The 22,221-nt window shown below is 38.3% G+C and overlaps 1 protein-coding gene across 2 annotated transcripts in view; it reads right to left on the bottom strand.

The window, feature by feature from the left end:
- OTOG (otogelin) overlaps positions 1-22,221 on the bottom strand; it is a 2,079,396-nt gene that overhangs the window by 396,462 nt on the left and 1,660,713 nt on the right. For both annotated transcript variants that reach the window (XM_044082876.1, XM_044082877.1), the window contains exon 36: positions 16,628-21,834. In XM_044082876.1, the coding sequence (XP_043938811.1) occupies positions 16,628-21,834 (5,207 nt within the window). The remainder of the gene's footprint in view (positions 1-16,627; positions 21,835-22,221) is intronic.

Here is a 22,221-nt window from a genome sequence, read left to right as displayed (position 1 = left end):
GAGGAAATGTAAGGACAGCAGAAAACCATTCTGAAGTGTTGTCATAATATGCGTTGATTCCAATTTTTCTGTACAATTCTGCTTCAAGGTTTGCAAAAGCAAATTAAATGAAGGGTACATTTATCTGAAGATAACAATGAGACTCAAGTACGTGATTTAGAAGGAGCAGACATTTTCTTTTGGAACTGCATAAAAAAATAAACAGATATGAATAATGACATTTGATGTATAGAAGATAAAAGTCAGAGATAGCTACATGACATTTCAGAAGTTAACTGATTCCCTGGCTGTAGTAATATGAATGAGAAAAATGTCTCAAGACTGTAAAACTATCAAGGTGAATTAATCTACTATATGTGAATAGCAGATCATGAGTGGAAAATGATGGTGGGTGTATTGCATAAGGAATCTTTTATCTAACACAGTGGTGGAGGACATATACAGAACAGAGGAAAATGAGAAGGTCGGCATATTGTATTACTATAAAACAGGACACAGAAGTTACAACCAGAGACAGCAGAGAGTGAGGAATGGTTCATTACAGTACAATGGAAAAGGAAAAGCTTGGGAAGCCAAGCAGATAAAACAAGAACAGCCAAGATCGGTTTATAGGTTCACAGAAGGCAATTGATTACAAAGTTCCCTCATCAAATAAATTAAAAACTTCAGAACTATTTCTGCATTATGCCTTCTTGCAAAAAAATGTTGAAAAAGTTCTGTACAAGCAACTTAACAAACAAATAAATGAAAGCAGGCTCTGGTAGACAAGCAAACAGAAATGCCTTCACCACTAACATATCATTACTTTCAGTAAATAACTCAATGTATAGCAACAAGAACTCTGATCTGTTGAATTATTTATAAATATACCCAGTGCATTTGAACATCTCACTCACAAACTACTTCTTTTAAAATTGGTACCTGGAAAACAGGACGTCCCAGATCTTTGCTAACAACCAACTTTCCCTCAAAAGGACCATGAATACAAGAGTGCCACAAGAATCAGTATTATGGTCCTTTCTCTCTGCTTCTCTCTGCATGAATTACCACATAAAGAAATTCTCATCTCTAGATCTCACCCTATATACAGATAATATTCTCCTTGATGCAGATAACTCCTTCCCTAAACTTCAAATCCAGTTACAGTTATCTTTCTCATAACTTTGGCAGTGGACCTCAAACAATAAACTAATGCTACCTCCCCCAAAAAAATAACATTATGTTATTTGCTTTCCCTCACAAATATAAGCAACTATCAGATCTCTTGATTTACGACAATAAAAATAACATAATTCACTTAGTTAGTGAATACAAGTACTTAGGATTAATACTTAATCATTTTCTTAAATTCTCTACATACACTGATGTAACAGTTAATAACATCCTATCTCAACTCAAACTTTGCTATAAAATATCCCATCTACTCAACCCTAAAGCATGCATGGCCATAGCAAAAAATATACTGTTACCCAAAGTTGCATTACTGACTGAAGTGCATAGACATCAATGCAATATTTTACCAAAATTATGCTGTCTATTTACAATTGAAAGAGGAACCCTTCTTTTAGGTACTATGCTATTTAAGATATTAAAACTAGGATACTGCCCTTATCTACACAGAAACTCCCACTAAGAGAACAAATATATTCTTTAAGAAACACTCAAAATGGCACCATGTTATGTAGACCAACTTTCACGACTTTTATGGGAGATTGTGCATGCTTTTCAGGATATGGCCAGCACTTGGGAACAAACTCCTTCCTAATGTTAACTCTAAATAATACCGCCAGTATCTCAAAATGGTATTAAATGACCACCTCAAGGGAGACATAGCTTATATGTTTTTCAAGGTCACAGTTTGATAAATGTTCACATTTAATTCCAACACATGCATGCTTTGAATCAGACATCTAAATGAAAAAAAGTGACTACTAGTCAGACAATGTAAATTGTATATATTGTTTATTTCTTTCTCATTTTATATATTTCTAAAGTACCTCTGTAATTTATCATCAATGTTATCGTTGCTGTGCTGTGATGACTAACTGTATGAAGTGCTTTTTTCTCACTGTATACATTTGTAAAATACCTCTTTAACTTGGCTTCAGTGTAATATTTGATTTATATTGGTCAATATGCATTTCCTCTGAGCGTTGGCTGAAAAGGGTCTTGGACCAACCTACCTACCCAGTTAACAAACAAGGAAATATATGAATGAATGAATGAATAAATAATTTAAAAAGATCCTTAGGAAAATGGCAACTGCAGTTTACTTACTACTTCTACCCATACAGGACTTAGGGGCCTGACCTACGATGAATTTATGGATACCCATTTAATTGTATAAATTATATTTAAGTAGTTCAAAAAATTGATTTATTTATTATTATATTCTTTGTTTGTTATATAGTGGGAGCTTATATCAATCCTATGGACTCCTGTGGGATATGTATCTGTCTCATCAGAAGATCATTATATTATTGTGTAGATGTATGTCCCTGGAGCATGTATTTGTGGTGCATGCAGTTTTATGGACATGTAGATGTCCAAGCAGCTCAGGGTCATTTTCTGCCTTGTGGGCCAGGAAGAGTTCAATACATAGAAGTGGAACGGAGACAGAATACAGTGACAAAGCTTTTAGATGTTTTATGTAGCTTAAAGATCTCATATCTGAGAACATTTTGGGTGGAAAATGTTGTGTCTTTTCTAGCTGAACCATGTACATGGATAGATGCATGACATAAGGGCAATGTATTCACTTATGGGTCAAATATGGGTGGAGTAGAGGAGGACTTTAACCTCCTTGAACATGGAGGAAGATATTCCTTTATTAATTATTAGGTTCGGTGAAAGTATTTTCTGACTACAGTTGATAAATGGTGGTTGAAGAAGAGTTTATTATTTCTAAGGTAACCACGTCTCTAATGTCAATACCAATTTTGAGATGTCATGTTATGTCATTTATGTTGAATTTGTAAGGGTATTCTTATTTGCCAAAGCAAATGTCCATAGCCCAGACATCATAATTCTGCATGGTGTAGGCCCACCTGGATGATATGGGTATCTTTTGAGGTGTTGACCACAGGTCTGAGTCTAAAATCAAAAGCAAACTTATAGGTCATATGTGCATAGGCAAGTATAAGACTAGCTGCCCTTGTGGGCAATTTTAAGCCAAGATAATTTCCCTTTTTGCACCTGAAATAAACTATCCCATTTGGTTATAGACTGTCCTTACATGTCCCATGGTCAATAATTATATATTACCCCTAATGAGAATAACTGTGATCATACCATAGATAACTTGAGAGGACTAATGCACAGGAAAAAGCATTTAGGCGTTACCTAGTCCATTAGTAAAACGGGGTAGTCCTGGGGCAACATTTCTGCTTCTAATCCATAGATCTAAGTTGTGCTTGAATAAAGACAGGAATGAACTTTGTTTTATGTGGATGGGGAGTCTGTTCCACAGCATGGTATCCTCTGTGGTGCAGTAATGCAGCAGCTAGGGTTGTCGCCTCACAGCAAGAGGTTCTCCAGTTCGATTCTCAACTGGGGTACCCTTTGTGTGGAGTCTGCATGTCCTCCCTGCATCTGAGTGGGTTTCCTTTGGATACCCAGTTCCCTCCCACATTCCAAAGACATGCATCTGCAGTGTTTCTCCACGGGCCTCTGCTGAAAATGAGTTCTGTCCCAGTTGGACTTTCCCGGTAAACAAATGTTAAATAAATATCCATCCTTCCAAACCATTCTGTTGAATTGTTCTGTTATACTTTGAATTTAATATTATGTATAATGTTAACAAAGAAAAAAAGAATTGTCACTACAGAACATTTCCTTGTTTGTACCTAGATGTCTTAATAACTATATATGCAATGCACCTTTGCATATAATTTATTCTATAATGAGCATCTTAATTGTATTTTATGCAGCTTTTCTCCCTGGGTTTCCCCTAAAAACGAGCTTTGCTAAGCCAGTCTTCCCCAGTTAACAAAGACAAATAAATAAATACATAAACAATTCCAGACTGATTGCATGCAATCAAACTAAATCACCAAAAAGAAGATAAATCTGACCATGATCTGATGCTACAACCTAATAAGATGATAAGGACATTCTCACTCATAAAATTGTACTAGAAATTAAAGGTTTCTTTTTAAGTAATGCCCCCATGGCCATGCATAATCTAAGAAAGCAAAAAATAGAACTTAAATCTAATTAAATTAACAAAATTAGAACCCCCAAAGATGAAAATAATGTAACATCAGATACAGAAAATATTTTAGAAGCATGTAGGGCATTATTCTACTTCCTTAAATAGTACATGCAATTACCAGTTTCTATGGAAATATACTTAGAAAGATTATTTAATAAATTGTATGTCACAATTATTCCAAAACCAACAGGCAAAAGATCGTGCTACCTATTTATTATAAAGAACTTTCTAATAAAAAGAAGAAATCAGAATAAATACTAAATCTTCTTGAGGCATAGATAGAATTTTGCCTGAACTCTTTAATCTCCTCCTTTAACAAATTATATACATTTTTTCACAAAGTTTTATTAGTTATACAATCAAATTTTGCTACCCTCCTTCATGGAAATAACAACTTCAGTCTTAAAAGAAAGCAAGATTTCAAAAACTGTTCTTTATACAGATCAATTTGAATATTAAATGTGGAATGCAAATTATGTGCATATATTTATTTACTTTTATTTGACATTTGTTTGCTAAGAAAGTCTAACTGAGATAATATCCCATTTTGAACCTAGGCCCAGGAGAAAAGCTCCACATTGACACAATATGGTTATTAAAGAAAAACATATGTGAAATTAAACTTGCACGTATTTAAACAGAGACAAGTAGAAAAAAAAGAGCATTGTCAATAGTTAAAATATTTACATAGATGATATTAAACATGTCAATAACATATATATACATATATATATATATATATATATATATATATATATATATATATATATATACATATACATATATACAATTCTATCATGAAAGTTTGAAAACTCAAAACAAACCGCAAATGGCCAAAAAGAGAGAGAGAGAAAATCACAAAACAGTGAAACACTGCTAAGAGCGAATAAAAAAAATGTAATACTTCTCTCCCATTAAAAAATACCTGTATCATTAGTCTACATTTACAAAACCAAGATCAAGTGTTGTCTTAGCCATGGTATTGTTATGGAAAGATTTTTGGGAATGTAATGTGTAAGATTATGGTTAAGAGTAGAATTAGGCTAACATAAATGAATAAGGTGGTTAGAGGGCCTGCTGAAAATAAAACACACAGAAAACCACAAACTATCACTTTGAACTCTTAATGTCAGCAAGCTTCAACATATACTCTAATAGGCCCCTGCACACTTCCCTTCTTTCACAAGTTAAAGTGCATAAACTGTTCTAAAGCTTTATAAGATATAGCACCCAATAATACTGTAAAACATAAAATGCCCAGATATGATTTAAACATTTATTTCCCAGGTATAGTGGAATCAAGATAGTTAAATCCCTTAAAATATCAGGACAAACAAGCAGCGAAGTGCAGCTCTGCTTAGACAAGAGCAAAGCTGTGCAATGCTGTTGAAAAAATGAACACAGTAAAACACAGCCACTGAAACTTTTAGTGTCAGCATGCTTCAGTGAATTCACAAACAGGACATTGCAAATTTCCTTGTCTTACAAATTAAAAGTTTAGAAACTATTTTAAAGTTTAGGTAAATACTCTTGTCACTTCCGTAGGGGTAGTGGTAAATTATCTCGTTGTTAATGCAGGAGATTAAGGCCATTAAGGAGCTGCTTCCTGTAATCTAAAGGTTTAATTCATTCCACCTTCATTTGCCTGTTGTGTGATTCTGAGTAAATCACTTAATCAAAAAGGGAGACTTTGCCCTGAGGTCTTATTATGTTAAACAGATAAAAAAAGAAAAAGTGCAATCAACATTAGTGGCACAGAAGGATACACAAGAGGAGTCTAGTCAGTGTATACACTAGAAACCATAGCAGTAACAAGATATAGGAAGTGCACACAGACTGGGGCCTACATGGGTATAAAATGATCCAGCAGAGAAATAATCAGGAGGATTAAGGAACAAATTGAAAAGCCCAGAGGAGCTGACAGCATGGGAGCAATTTCCAAAACTATATTTGCATCTAAGGCCAACAGGGATATTATAGACTGAGCAAAGCACTTCAATTGTTGGCTGGGGAATGGGGGAATCACAGTAGGTTGCTATGAAAGATACACACATGTATGAACCATATGCCAGAGTCAAGCTTCCACTTATCCTAGAAGTGATACTGATGTTGAATGATGGGATGGAAGGATACAAAAATGATACTATTTCTAAACTTAGAAATTATAATAACAAAGAATAAAATAACAGGGTAAGAATGATAGCAGCAGAAGAAGGGCACATAAGCAACAAGGGCAAGAGAGAACTCAATCAGAAACTGGGTGTATATTACATTATCGAACTTTTAAAAGTTTGAACATCATATGGTTGAAGCCATATGACCGAACTTTTAAAAGTTCGAAAAGCTAAAAAAAATAAATAAAAAAATAAACAACAGCAAAACCAACCTGACTATTTTAAGCATGGGGGCAAGCCACCCTGAACCTCCCACACCCCCACTCTTTAAATATGTCAACTCCGAGATCACACTGCAGTACAGGAAAGGGAAATATTCCCATTCCACACTGTATGGAGATCTCCATTGAAACGTTCAAACTTTTAAAAGTTCGATCATATGGTGTCAACCATATGACGTTCGAACTTGTAAAGGTTCAATAACACAATATACACCCGCAGAAACCACTAAGATGGAATGTTACGATCAGCAGTAGCACAAGATTAGGTAATCTGGTGCCCATAGAAGAAAATGGTGTAACAAAGGTAAATAAAACCTGAAATTGGATAAATGCAAATAGGACATATATATGGTTGTTCCAAGCTATGTGGAAATCACAAAACAAAGGGTAGGGAAGATAGCGGTTGTGGTATATTTCATATAGGAGATGAAATGCAAGTTGGTGGAAAATATAGGTAGTGGTACATGTCAGATAGCAGTTAAAATGCAAGATGCTGCAAAATATAGAAAAGAAGTAGAAGAAAATGCCAAATAGAAAAGAATGTAAGGTGAAATAGCCTACATAGCTTAATGTTTGACAGTCAGAGTGCAAGGGTAAAGATGGAAATGCTTGGGAGCAAACAATGTTTATGAGCTAAATGACTTATTATGAAAGGAAACTGTACAGTTTAGAGAAAGAATAAAAACATAAAATATAGAATAGTTAATATAAGGTTTATGATAATGGGATATTAGAATGGGGGTAAGAAAACTACATGTCTTGTTGGGGGCAGTGGTCAAACAGAAATTCACACATCTAGTACAGAAAGTTACAAGGATTGAGAACCTGAAGATGACTGCCACAGCACTATGCAAAAATGATGGCTACAGATGGTAGAGGCCCAGATGGTCAATAATAGCCTTTCAATACTATGGTTCTTTGCTAGTGCTTAAGTGAGGGGTCCTGATAACAGGCATAAGATATCAGACTATAGGGCAGCAAACTGTAGGAAGTTAGAGGACAGGCATAAAGGGCTATGGACATCAGGAGTTCAAAATAAAAGGGCTAAATGAAATGTGGCGAAGTGTATTGAGAATAAACTTGGGCACATATTAGGCAAAAATGAGACATGGCATGAGAAGGAACAAGTCATCATGGCTAAGTATGAAGTCAGGGAAACAATAACCGATTAGAAAACAAACTGCATTCAGTGTTAAATAGCCACAAAAAAGAAACATGCAAAGAGGTAAATCATCCAAGGGAAATACAAAGATGATATTAGCTAATGGTCTGAAGATGATAACTAAAGGTTTCTTCAGAGCCAAAGGAAAAATGAAGATGAGCAAATTAGAGGGTACAAAGAAGTCCACTCAAAGAAAGAAAGAATAAACAGAAATAGCTAATGATTATTAAATTGCCTTCTTAATAATTTTAAAAGAATAACACATTACAATATGGGTGGAGAATCAATATATGAAAAGATATATAGAGTCAGATGAGAAAAGGACTGCAGGCCTTAAAAGAAAAAAAGGCTCTGTAATCATAAGCTATACCTCCAAGGATTCTTAAAAACCTGGCTGGAATACTGATGGGTCATTATGGAACTATTTAACAGACCTCTAACCAGTGTTAAAATAAATGAGAAATGGAGGAAAGTTACAGTGGTACCACTATACAATGAAAGAGCCACAACCATGATAGGGGAAATACACACATAGAAACCTGATTTATATGATGGCGAAATTCATGAAATGGAGCTTGGAGGGAAAGCTATTGCGGTTTTGGAAAAACATCCAAACTGAGAAGCTAATTGGTGTGAAGATCATGTCACAGTCCTAGGGAATAGATAGATTTATAAAAAGTAGTATGAAGACCTATTTCCACTAAAGAAGGAAGGAAGGAAAAATAATGGACATGATATGAAGGAAATGAGCTAATAAGAAAATGTAAAGTTATACGAGGGGTAAGGGCCATTTATAACTTAGACTTTAGAAACTATTTTTTTATATAATGGGTTATAGATAACTAAAAGAGTTTCTTAGACTGAATAGCAAAATGCAGGATAGCTGATTTCATTAAAAGGGCACACCATTTACAGATGCCGAACGAAGTGAGCAAAAGATCCCACTGACTATATTTAATTTAAAAAAAAGTAACTGATAAGTGGGGGAGGGGGACTTTTACTGTGGTGCTGCTCCCCATTTGTATTCCCTGATATAAGGTTTCTGTCACTACATGCCTAGCATATCCATTTATCTTTCTGTATCTATATAGCTATATCCATGCAAACACAGACACATACACGTGTGTAAATGTATATATATATATATATATATATATATATATATATATATATATATATATGGTTCTACCTGACATAATCGAAACCCCAGAATACCGACAACACAATCACTGTCACCACATAATCGACAGTGCAGAAACAAGAAACCTCACATGCCCGACAACGAAATAACCGACGGTACACAAACACAAAACCGCATATACTGCACACACCACAATAACAACAATCAACAAACAAAACACATCCCCTGTCCAAAAACCACACACACAACACAAGCACACCAAAATCCCTACAAACCCACACTAAACCTCACATACACAACTATCTACAACCCTTACCCAAACCCTAACCCTAAGGTCCGCTACTATCACATACTCAGCTAACCCGCTCTAACCCTAACTCACTTAACCCCCCCTAACCCAAAGACTATCACTATCAAGACACTTACCTAACCCACTCCCTAACCCTAACTCACTTAACCCCCCTAACCCAAACACTATCACTATCAAGACACTTACCTAACCCGCTCTAACCCTAACTCACTTAACCCGCCCCTAACCCAAAGACTATCACTACCACACACTTACCTAACCCACAAGACTGACCCTAACTCACTTAACCCACCCCTATCCCTCAGACCATCAATATCCACACTTACCTTACTCGCCTAACGTCCGTCACTACCGCATACTTACGCAGCCTTTTCCCATGTCGGCATCCTCGGTGTCGGTGTTTTAATCCGTCGCATCGGTCTTCTGCATTGTCGATCTTCTGGCGCTCGCGATTCGCTTGTCGGTGTTCTGGAGTGCCGACTATCTCAGGTAGAACCATATATATATATATATATATATATATGTATATATATATATATATATATATATATATATATATATATATATATATATTTATATATATATACACACACACACACACACACACACACACACAGATATATTTATATTATTGCCACAGTCCACAGTCATGGCTTCCTATGTGTCCACTCTATACAGTCCTGTTCAGTAACTCTGTACAATAATGGCAAAAAAAAACCACTGAGAGACAGAATACACTGTATAAGACTTCAGCATACAGTGTGAGCTGCACTTAAAGCTGAAGTATGTAATTCTGGAAGTTTCCCACCAGCTGCTCATTAGCATAGTGCTGCTATGTTACCCGTGGATAGTAAAGTTGGTGTCTCAAGATTTACTGTAGGTGATTTTATTTTCTTTTTTTTTTAAGTAGGACATTACTTGAGGTCATGTCCAATATTATGATCCCTAATTATTTACTTAATTATTTTCTGCCCATTGTGACTAAGTCTATGTCACTTCCCTGATTAACTTTACCCCTATTTTGTTTTGGGCATATGGCCATGGCGTTTATTCAGGTCCTCCTCATGGTCAGGGGTTTACAGCAGTCAAGGTTTCCAGGGTGATGTGGCAGCTCTCAATTATTTATTTATTTTTTTTGCCTATATTGTACATAGTCACTTATTAGGACTTTTGACAAATTCTGTTTGATTAATGGTCACTTCATGTTCCTTGCTTCACTGATAATGTAGGAATCCCAGCAGTCAGACCAAGTTAGGCAAAAGAGATGTGCATTAAATCCATTTTTTCCAGGATGGTGTGACCTTGGAAGTGTTATATCTAGATATAGGACAAACCACACACTGGCGGTGCAGGGGACATAGTCATCTTGCAAAATGTTTGTTCTTTAGTTCATAGGTCCATAGGTAGGTACTAGGCTATCTGCCCAAGGGAATTTATAAGCCTAGCCAGAGTGTGTCAGCTTTCGCTGCCCCATTGATTAATTAACTGATCCTCTGTCAAGCAGAGCCAATGAAGTGATCCCAGGGGTGTATTTTCTGTTACCCATCCACTCGTCAAGGTTTATCTTGAAGAGTGTTAGTGAGGAGCTCTGCCTGATGTAATTTGGAATTTTGTTCCAAAGCATGGGGAGTCTCTGTGACAGAAATCTATCCCTCCAGCATGTTCTATTTATTGTTGTGGTGAGGTTTAGCTCACTAGAGCGCATGGCTCCCAGTGACTTGGATTTCGTTAGGTGGATCATGTCCATCAATTCTGAGTTGGACATGGCTTTGTAAGTCAGGCACCTCTAAGTAAGCAATATGCCACTGAGTACAGCCAAAGTTTTTTCAGTCGGGCTGCATAGGACATATGTTTGAGGCCAGTAATCCTCTTGGTGAGGTACTTTTGTGGTCTTTCCAGCTGTTGGAAGTGTCTTGTGAGGTACATCCCAAATGTGGCATTGTACTCTATGATGGGTCTAATGAGTGATGAGTAAAGGGGCACTATAACCTCTTTATTTCTAGATGTGAACCCTTTAGTAATTAGATGGGCTACATAGAAGGATTTCCTAACTACTTTGGCAATATGATTGTCAAAGGCGAGATTACTATCTACCTGGGTCCCCAGATCTCTTATTACCTCTTGTGTATTAAGGAGGCTGCCACCTATGTGGTAATTCGTGGGTGTTTTGACTATGCATTTTTTGGCATTTAGCTTGAGGCCCTGACTTTGACACCAGGTGTCCATCTCAGTAAGGCCCTTTTGGGGGATGTTCGTATCAGCCAGAGAGCCAATTATGGCTCCCAGTTTGCAGTCATCAGTGAACTTGGTTAGCCGTAGTCCTCCTGTGTTTGCCTGTATTTCTAAGAAGTATATGCCGAACATTAGGGGTCCCAGGACCGAGCCTTGCGGGACACCACTTGTGACTGGTATAGAGTCGGACCTGCAGCCCGCTATTCTTACCATGTGAGTTCTGTCTGTAAGCCAGTTGGAAGCCTATCTCATGACGTAGGGGTTTATGTTCAGGCTGGTGAGTTTTTCTGTAATACCCGAGTGGGGAATGGTGTTGAAAGCCTTGGCGAGGTCAAGGTAGGCTGTGTGAACCACTTTTCCCTCATCTATGGCCTTGGTGACTGTCTCGAAGAAGTCAACCAGGTTTAGTAGGCATGATCTGCCCTTAACAAAGCCGAACTGGGTCGGGTTAAGTGTTTGGTGGTTCCCAATGTCTCTGTTAATGAGTTCCATGATGATGCGCTCCATAGCCTTGCAGACTAGGCTAGTCAGGCTTATGGGGCGATAGTTACCAGGGTCAGTTGTGGCCCCTCCTTTGTGGAGAGGAATAACCATTGCTGTGCTCCATTCTATGAGCACATAGCCTGTGGAGAGGCTGAGGTTGAACAGCGTGTTTAGGTAGGGTGTTAGTTTGTTCTGTAGTTTGTGCAAGACGCAGCCTGGGACACCATCTGGTCCCATTGACGCTGTGTTTTTGGCTTTTGAAAGGGCTGTTTTCACCTGTGCGTCTGTGATTTTTGAGACACTACACTTCCGCGATATTGATTTGGGCCCTTTTGGAGGTGAGAGGGTGGTGAAGTTTGCACTGAATCTATCTGCCAGGATGTTGGCAATATCAGAAGGTTCAGTATATTTTGTGCTATTTTGCACTAGTTCAGTGCATATCTGTGAGTTGCCACTTAGATTCTTAACATAGCTAAAGAAGGCTTTGTGGTTATCTTTTGAATCCTTGGCTATTTTTCTTTCAAAGTTAGCCTTGGATGATTTCATGAGGAACTTAGTTTTTTACTGATACTGATCAGGGATGTCTTTCCTACTTGGGATTTGCTTTTTTTCTGAACTAGTTTCCTCCTTCTATTGTATAGCCCATTTATTGCAGGGGTCCATCAAACTGGTTTCCTTCTCTCAGAGGAGTGAGTCTTGGTTTTGCTAGGGATGGCATGATCCATGCATCCTTGTAGGTGCTCATAGAGTGCATTTGTAAAGGTTTCTACATCTTGGGCAGTGTTATCCTTTGGCGTGGGGGCTGTGAAACTTACCACCTCTGTCTTAAGTAAGGTGAAGTTTGCTTTAAAAAAGTTTTTTTACTGTGGTTTCCTTAGTTGGGGGTGGTGGTGGGGTGTGGACATCCAGAGTGATTACTTTATGGTCTGATCTAACCAGTGATGAGTTGACCTCCGGTGTGGAACACCTGTCACCCATGTTGGCGATGACCAGGTCCAATATGTTTTCACCTCTGATAGGGGAGTTTACCAGCTGACCCAGGGCGTTTGAGTTGATGAATTGCACGAAGCGCTGGGCCTTGAAATTTGTACTCAAGTAGTTTTCCTAGTGAATGGTAGGGTAATTGAAATTGCCCAAAATCAGGGTGTTCGGTAGGGCCTTCATGTTTTCCAGTGTCTCCAGAAAGGTGGAGTGGTGGTCCTGGGTCATGGAGGGTGATCTGTAGCAGGCCACAATTTGCATTGCAGATTTGCCCAATGTTAGTTGCACATGGATGATCTCAGAGGTATCATGCTGCGCCACTAACCTGGAGGTGTAGGTATCCTTGATGAATATGGATACACCACCTCATTTTGTGTTTCGGTCCATGTTCTGTGGTGGAAACGTGTGGTATGAGTTGTAGCCCGGTAGTGCTGGGGTGCTCTCTGGAGCCTTGAACCAGGTTTCACTTACTGCACAGATGTCGATGTTCTCCATGCTGAGGAGTGCTTTGAGCGCATGCATTTTGAGAATTAAACTCCTTGCGTTGAGTAGCATAATCCTCAGGTTTTTTTTTATTGTGCTATTTATGGAGGTGGGTTTGACTTTTGAGCCTTGCCTAAAAAAGGCACTATGGGGGCAGCAAGAGCCTTGGCCAGTATTCGAAAGCCTAGAGGTGACAGGTGCAAGCTGTCTCTTGTTAAGCAATGCGGCTTCTCGAGCATGTCGTCCCAGGCTGATAGACACTGGATCCCCTTTGAATGACACCAGAAGCTTAGCCAACTGTTGAAATTGATCATTTTTTCTTTATACTGAGGTATCATTCTTGTTGAGGCAGGATGCTACTCAGGGTCAGGGTCATACCAGCCTGGTCTTCATGATCAGAAAGCTCTTCCATGTCTCTTTTCATGTAGTCCAGGGAGGTACGTTTCAGGTCATTCACACCAACATGAACAATGACAGTCATGTTTGTATTTGTTCTGGATTGACCTGAGTGCTTGTGTTATGTGGCAGATTCTGGCTCCCGACAGACAGCTAACAGTAACCTTCTGCTTGTCCAGCCTAGTGAGTGGGACGTCAGTGTGCCTCACTATTGAGTCACCTATTACTAGTGTGTTAGGTATGTTATTTCGCCTTAAGGGCTGTGATTGTGCGGCACACTGATTTTGTGTTTTATGTGTTGTCTAGTTTGTGACAGGAAGTGCAGGTTGTTTGGGTGTCTGCTTTGGAGGTCTCTAATGCTTTTGCAGGTTTTTATTTAGAGTCTTCAAGTATGATTCTATGTATTTATGTGTATTTTTTGCCAGTGCTATTTTAGTAGGTCTGTGTGCAGTTGGAGGTGTGGTGCAAGTGTTAACCTTCTCCTCTTGACTATCTGTTCCAGTCTTGGGTGGAGACAGCTTAGCTTCCAGTTTGGCTGTATAATTGCATCTCTCGTATATGTTAGTGTTTTGTGGTAGGAGGAGAGGGTTCTCTGTGTACATGAGGCAGTTGTAACATTGCCTCAGGATACCCAGGTTCACCAGCTGGACTGGAGAGTGCACCTGAAGTTGCCCTTTGCTCATGCCTGAATAGTAGGGTGAGCTGCTTAGTCGCTTGTTTGGTGAGGGGTGAATAAAGAGCCTTGCCCTGCTAGGCAATCAGTGTCAGGGTATATTAGTGCTTGCTATTAGGTCTGAGCAAGTGCTGGGCTGTAAGATGCTTTTTGAGTGCTTAGATTGAGAGTTAGACTAGTTTCAAGGGAAAAACTGAAGAGGATACTTAGTGGAGCCGGGAATAATTTAACCGTAGCTAACTGGCACTGCCCGGTGCGCAAAACCATGCAAACGTGGTTTTTATAGTAGGGAAATGAAAGAGATAGAAATTAGCCCAAAATGGCCAATAAACTACTAACTTCTGGGCTGGAACCACTCCTCCAGGGACAGATAGGTTGCTCAAAGCTCCCCTCTCTCACAGGTGAACAGAGAAACTTCCTACTATCCAAGTAAGTTATGGGCAACTCAGAAACTAGTATCACAGCCCTGAATTCAGCACTAGCCTGAAAACTGGACTATACTAACTTAGAAAGACGAGAAACAAGGAATTTTTTTTGTTTTTTTGTTTTTTTTGAAAAGATAAGGCAAAAACAGTAAAAAATACACTTAAAACAGCTTTAAACGACTACAAATGATCAGAAAAGACTACCACACTTTAGTGTGTAACCTACAACAGTTAAACAAATTATTTAAACAAAAACAACTTTTCAAGAGTGCAGGCAGTCAAATAAGTACAATATGTGAGAAAAACAAGTTTTTAAATCACAATAAATGCTGGAAAATCTGCGTTTAGGTAGAAAACAGTTAAGTACAGCAAGAAAGTACAGAAAACTGATACTTAATCACTCCAAAGTCTCTCTTCTAAGCTAGAAGACTTGTATCAGTTTAAGGCTTTCTAGTGCTACCCAGTAGGTTAGTAACAGGAAAGATAGGAAACAAGCGCAGATGTGGTCCTTTAAACCAGAAAGTTGAAAGAGACGGACAAACTGTCCAAATGGTCAATAAACTACAATTTCTGGGCCAAGAACCTCTCCTCTCATGGTAGACAGGCTACCTAATGCTTACCATTCCCACTGATAAGCTAGAAGGCTTTCTTCCAACACAGAAAGGCTTGTGGGGCTCAGAAGCTTAACAACAGTCCTGGATACAGCAACTCTGTATCTGGACGAGGCTAATTACAGGAAAGGTGGGAAACAAGTGCATGTGCAGCTTTTAAACCAGAATGTTGAAAAAAAAAAACTGCCCAAACGGCCAATAGCTACAATTTCTGGGCCAGGAACCACTCCTCTTGTGGTAGATAGGCTACCTAATGCTTACCACTCCCACTGATAAGCTAGAAGGCTTAAGAAGTGTTGAATTATTTATTTGTCTAAAGTGAGGATCAACTGCCTGGTTGCAAGCATGTCTTTGTTAGATCAGACAGAACAACATTTCTGACGGTGAAATGAAGTAGTTCCCTTTAAACAGGTCTAAAAAAGATACAGGGAAGGGGGAAAGAAACTTGTGTAGCACATGCAGGGTAGTAGCTCCAACAAATGGCAGAAGAGAAAGACCTGAAGTCTGTCTCTCTCTCGCTGTCTTTCTCTCTCTCTCTCTGTTCCAGCTTGTAATTAGACATGCATGTTGGTGTGCAAGTCCTTTTGCTACTGTATTGATGATTGGCCTAATTGTATTTGGAGTATGATTTATAGCTAGTTCTGGAGACAGTATAGAAAAACAGATATAATGGTTATAGAAGGAGTATACATTATAATTTTGAGAGTTACGGATAAGCTGGTATACAAAATACAAAATGGAACAATTTTGACTTCCTGAGTATTACTGGAAGGGAGACTGATAGATGGAATAAATTGTCGCCTGAAGTTTAGAACAGAGAGATGCACACATGGATGGAAACTGTGGAGGGAGATTTAGGACAGACACTTGAAAGTGATAAATCATTGAAATACTAATAATTAATGACTAATGAAGGCTGGAAGAAATGGAAGGAAATCAATGGAAGTACTATAGCAGTCACAGGAGGATTGGGTTATGTCAGATGCCCTCTAGTTACCCTTGTCATTTTTTCTGTCAATGCAGAGTTTTCTATTTGCATGTTTACAGACATCAAAATTAAGTTAATTCACCAAAAACTCCCCCATGTGAAACTCAATGCAATTAAATTTGCTTGTTACTTACTGTGCATGTCTGAGGTGTTTGTGATGGTACTGTACTAGGAGAAAAAACAAACATTCCTTCTGAAGTCGAAAGCAATTCAGATGTAACAGAAGGTGCTGCTGTAGGCTCAGCTGTTCTATATTCTGTTGCGTTGATGGATTCTAGTTTAAACGGAAAGGTTGATTGGCTTGGAAGCGCACGTGAAGTTAAAACTTCTGTTTCTGCTACTTCTGTAATTACTGGTAATGAAGGAGAACTTGCTGGTGAAATTGTATGCAGTGATATATTTACAGGTTGGACAGACATATACTCAGTCGAAAGGAATGTCCCAGGTAGTGCAGTTTCTGCAGATGTTTTGCTTATAAATGATGGAGATGAAAACTGAGTAGATTTGGGTAGAATTCTAGTAGTAGCAGACATGGTTTGGGATATCGTATAATTTTCACTAGTTTGAGCAAGTTCAGTTGTCAGTTCTTCAGCTGGTGAAACTTTGATTTCCATTGTTGAAGATATGCCTTCAGTAACAAGGGAGAAAGATGGCAGAGGTTTTGAATGTGAAGTCAGATGTGTAATTTCAATTACTTTCATTTCTTCCGTTGTTGTTCCTCTTAGTGTTGTCTGTGTTCTGTTAAATGTTCCTGTAGTAAGTAGTGATGATGATGGCTTTGTAAACATTTCTGTTGTTGTACTTATTTCTGGCTGTGGTGTGGATGCCGATATAATTATTCCCAAACTAGCTGAATAAGGTGTCGTCACAGACGTAGGAGAAAAAGACACTGACGCTGTAGTTCTTCCAGTGGTAACTGGTGTGATAGTAGTCAGAGGTGTTGAAAAAGCTGAAGAAAACAATGTTGACACTGATAAACCAGTGGTGGTTTTTATTGGGCTAACATGTGTCACTGTGAGGAATGTCTCCAATTCTTTTTGAGTAGTAGCTGCAGTTTGCACTGATGTAACTGTTTCTTTTTTTTCATGTGGTGTAACTGGGATTGAAGTAATTGATGATAACATAAAAGCTGTTGGTTTTGCTGTTGTGGTAATCGGTGTTGTTTTGAGTAATGGATATACAGAGCTTGAGGTAGTAGCTGTTGAAGTTTCAGATAAATAAACAGATGAAACTTCTGTTATAAATGCTGCCTTTTCTTTGGTAGATAAAGCGGTAAGAATTGATTGCGTTGAAAACTGAGGAGTAGAAATTGACACTGTTCTGTTTGTTACAGCAGATGTGAATGTTTCAGCTGGCTTAGGTGTAATCTCCATTGTTGCTGATGGCAGTGTTAAATGAGTAGAATGAATTGCCATTGCAGTACTTGGCCCACTCATCTGTGAAAGTGAAACTTGAGTTTGAGTACTCAGAGGAATAACTGTTGCAAGTGAGCTTAACAGAGTCACATAATGTGTTGTTCCTCCCGATGATGGACTAACAGATGTATGCAATGCTTTAACTAAGGTAGTGTTGATGAACTGGGGAGTGAAACGTGCAGTCTCTGTTATCATCAGTGTACTAAGACCTGTTTCAGGATATGCAGTTGTAAATTTTTGTGTTGTAGGAGATGTTGTTTTAAGTAATGCTGCTTTACTAGTTGTAGTAACTAAATGAAATGTACTTGTAGCTGGGACAAATGTTGTTGAGGTTATTATTTTAGTGGGCAAAAATCCTGATGAAGTCATATAACTAATACCTGTTGATTTTATTGTTCCCTCAGATGAAACAGGATATCTTGTAGAGTAAATCTCTGTTGATGAAAGCTGCACTACTTTAACAGTGGTTGTGGAAAAGGTTTCCGTTTGTGATGTGTGAGGTTTACTTATCAATGACGTTGTTGAATTGTACACTCTTGGTAATATGCTTACACCTAATTGTGTAGAAGTTGCAGCTGTTTCCATTATTTGTGTCATTAAAGCTGTTGTTTTTAGCCTTGGAGTAACATAGTATGTTGTTCCATTTGTAGTGTGTACTGTTTGAGACAAGAATGATGGATAACTAGTTGAAACTGTTTTAATCATTTCTTGTGGTGTAGATAGTGGTACTGCAGTTATGGTTACTTTGGTTGAAACTAAAGGTTTTGAGATTCCTGGTGCAGAAGTGAAACTAGTACGAGGGAAAATAGCAGTAGTGGTCAACACTGTTGTTGCTCTTGTAAGCTTTGTTGGTTTAGTTGTTGAAGGCAGTTCAACTGGCTTTGCAGATTCTGAAATGGGTGTTGTATGTAGATATGGTAACACCGTTTGCTCTGCAGTATGTAGAACTGCTGATGTTGTCGCAAAGGAGCTAACATTCATGGCAGGTGGTAAAACTGTTATATGTGTCTCATTAGTAACCATTGGTATAATTAGATATTTAGTTACTGATGATGTTTTCCAAGTCTCTGTTTGCGTTGTTGGTGCTAAAGGCAATGTTGTAGTCAGCCATTTTTCTTTTATTTCTGTAGTCAAAGTAGGTGGAATTAGTGTCACTTTAGATGTTGGATATTTTGTGTGTGTGTAAATAGCTGTCTGTGTAATATTGGGGCTTACAAATTCTGTGAACCCAGTTGTGAAAGCAGTAACAGAAGTAATCTCAGTAAGATTTGTCAACGCTTGAAATCTAGTAAAAGTTGATAATGAAGTGGACTCTGAAGGACTGGTGGATTTTGCTGTTTCTGCAAAAGTAGGATACACGATATGTGAAGGTATGGATGTCTGTGCTATCTGTGAAATTCTTGGGTATTTTGTTGTTGCTGTTGTTAAAGGCGTGGTCAAGTTTTTTGGAAGCCCATAGTCTGTTACCCCTAGAGTTTTAGATACAGCCTGTTTTGAAGAATACTGCATTATTTCAGCAGTTTCAGAAAATCTTGGTACAGCTGTGGTTTTTGTGACATATACACTTGCAGATGGCAACATTGTTGCACTTGTTATTCCTTCATATACCTTTGTTTTATTTGTGAATATTGGGAGAAGACTAGTATATTTTTTAGAAGTTAATTCTTTTGTTGAATAGGAAGTCACACTTTCTATTTTAGGAGTGCTAGAATATGAAACTGGTGGGGAAATCATAGTTTGTGCCCCTGTAAAATGTGGGGAAAATGAATATTCAGTAAGTGCTACACTTGCTGGAGAGGATTCTATCTTCCTTGAGGATAGTGGAAGAGTGACAGCTGTGAAAAACGATGAACTGGTTTTACTTGTTACAGACGTTAACACTGCTGTTCCTGAAGCTCTAACATAAAGACTAGAAGGAAGAATTGTAGCCCGTGTTACATTCATCGTGGCAGCAGCTGCGGTGGAATATTCCTTTACTGAATCTGTCCTGTCACGTAATTCTGACTTGGATGATTCTGGAATTAATGTTGTGGTCATGGGCTCTTTGGATAGATATGAATATATGCTTGTCTTCTCTGTGGTACTTGTGTAAGCAGTGTATGAAGCAGGAATGATCTCTGTCACAGCTATGCTTGTAAACACTGGATATTTAGTGGTAAATACTGATGGCCATACTTTCTTTTCTGTTAATAATGGAGGTGTAATTCTTGTTACTAATGGCTGTGTAGGTGCAATAAAGGTTGATGCCTCTACTAAAACTGAGGATGCAGTATACATAGATGGGGGGATTTCTGTAGTTTTTACAGTCGAAAAGGGTAGGTATGTAAGAAAGTGTGATGTTGCATTTGTTGTCATTGGGCCTGTAATCATAGTTGAAAATTGTGTTTTGATTTTCACAGTTGATGTTTCAGCTGATGGAACAGTCTGGTAAGAAATAGTTTCTAATGTGATGTTTGGTGTTTCTGAAAATGGGTACTGGGTCGCTGCTGACGTCTGTATTCTTCCGGACACAGCAGCAGTTAAAGGCATGGCTGTGGTCCTCACTGATGACTCATGTAATGGTGTTGTATACTCCGCTGTACTATAACTTGATGCTACTCTGCTACTGGTGACATTCATTTGTCTCTCACTAGTAAAAAACAAACGATCAGGAGCTGCTGGGGTGATAGTAGTTCTACTCCACGTTAATTCTGGTAAAGCAGAAGTAGATATCGATGTTGCTACAGTTTCTCTTTTTAAAGTAGAGAACATAGCAGATGTTGCTGGTTGACCTGAAGGAAAAATATAAGACGTGGTAAATGCTGGTGCCATAATCTCTGTGGTTAATGTGTGTTCAGTTGTTATATTTTGTAACTCTTTCTTTTCTGGTGTTACTGGATACATGGTAGTGAAAAGAGATGCTGAAATGCTTTCAATAGTTGTTAAAGCTTTTAACTTTTCTGTTGGTGATGTTTGGGGGACTTCAAAAGTTTTTGTTTCAGGTGCAGTAGGAAGGAAGGAAATAGGAAACATACTCTCATTAACCCATCGGTACGAGAATGTAGAATATGGTTTTGTTGTGCTCTTTAATGCAACTGGGTAGAGTGTAGCTGATGGTTCTGAAATTGTTTCTTTTGCCGTGTACTGTGTAGTTATGGCTGAAGTGGTTTGAGTAGTTGAACTAACTGCATGCTCTGCTGAAGAAGCTGTTTTCTCTGTAGTTTTTCTAGTAACTTCAGTTGAAACTGGAAGTTGTATTCCTATGCTTGTCTTTGGCATCACAGGCGTGGTTCTGACTTGGGTTGTTCTTGCTGAAGCTGTTGTAAGTAATTCCATTGTGGTTTTCATAGATGTTTTAGCTTCTGACATAGTAACAGAGGATGTTACTGCATGCCTAGTTTCAGTAACTGCACTTAGCAAGTGCAACATACTTGTTTCAGAATGACTGCTTGTAGAGATATGCTCAGGAGTGGTAGGTCCTGGTGATGTTTTTGAAGTTGTACTTTTCTCTCTTAAAGTGGTAGATGGTGTTTCTAATGAAGCCTGCCATTCAGACACAAAAGGTACTACTGTAGTCACTCTTGAGGAAAAGGTTGATAAGCCCCCACTTGGAGTAAGTGTTGAATGCACTGTAAAATTTGACAAAACAGATACTGTTGTACCTATTTTAGGTCTGGCTTGAGATGTACTTGTTTTGGTGCTTACACTTGTCTGTGATGTTGAAAAATGTGTGACTGTAGCTGATTCAGTTTTCAAACTGATTGGCTGAGAAACCTCCATTTTAGATGTAGCAAATGTACCGCTTGAGCTAAATCTTGAAGAAGGTGCAGTAGTGGGTAACGTAGTCAGCAATGAAACAGATACATTTAAAGCTTTAGAAAGACCTAATCCAGGTTCTGAAGTTATATATTTAGCAGGAGTTGGTTCAACATCTTTTGATATAATGCCTGTGAATAGAGGAATGCAAAAAAAAAATTATAAGCTATATGAACAGCAAAATCATACAAATTAGGTATTTTATGGATTTATAAAAATAAATATACTTCTGTATATATGTGTGTGGGGGGGGGTCACTATATGTATATGAGCCAAGATGTTCAGTGGCGTACTTCAGTGAAACACAGGCCTCTACCACACACACTCTAAAAGACGGAAAGTACAGATGTGTAAGATCTTACCATAACAGTAGATCTTCTCTTCACTGTTGCGGTATTCTTTACTAAAGGGATTCCCTGTCTAGGGTAGCCCTACATCTGACCAGTATACCAAAGCCTTAGGATTTTAAGGACATTGTACATCACACGTATACTCCCCACTCATGGTATAAGACATAA

This window comes from Protopterus annectens, chromosome 9.part0, assembly GCF_019279795.1.
Source record: "Protopterus annectens isolate FY-2018-M chromosome 9.part0, PAN1.0, whole genome shotgun sequence".
Lineage (NCBI taxonomy): Eukaryota > Metazoa > Chordata > Ceratodontiformes > Protopteridae > Protopterus > Protopterus annectens.
This window is presented reverse-complemented; position numbering and strand designations above follow the sequence as displayed.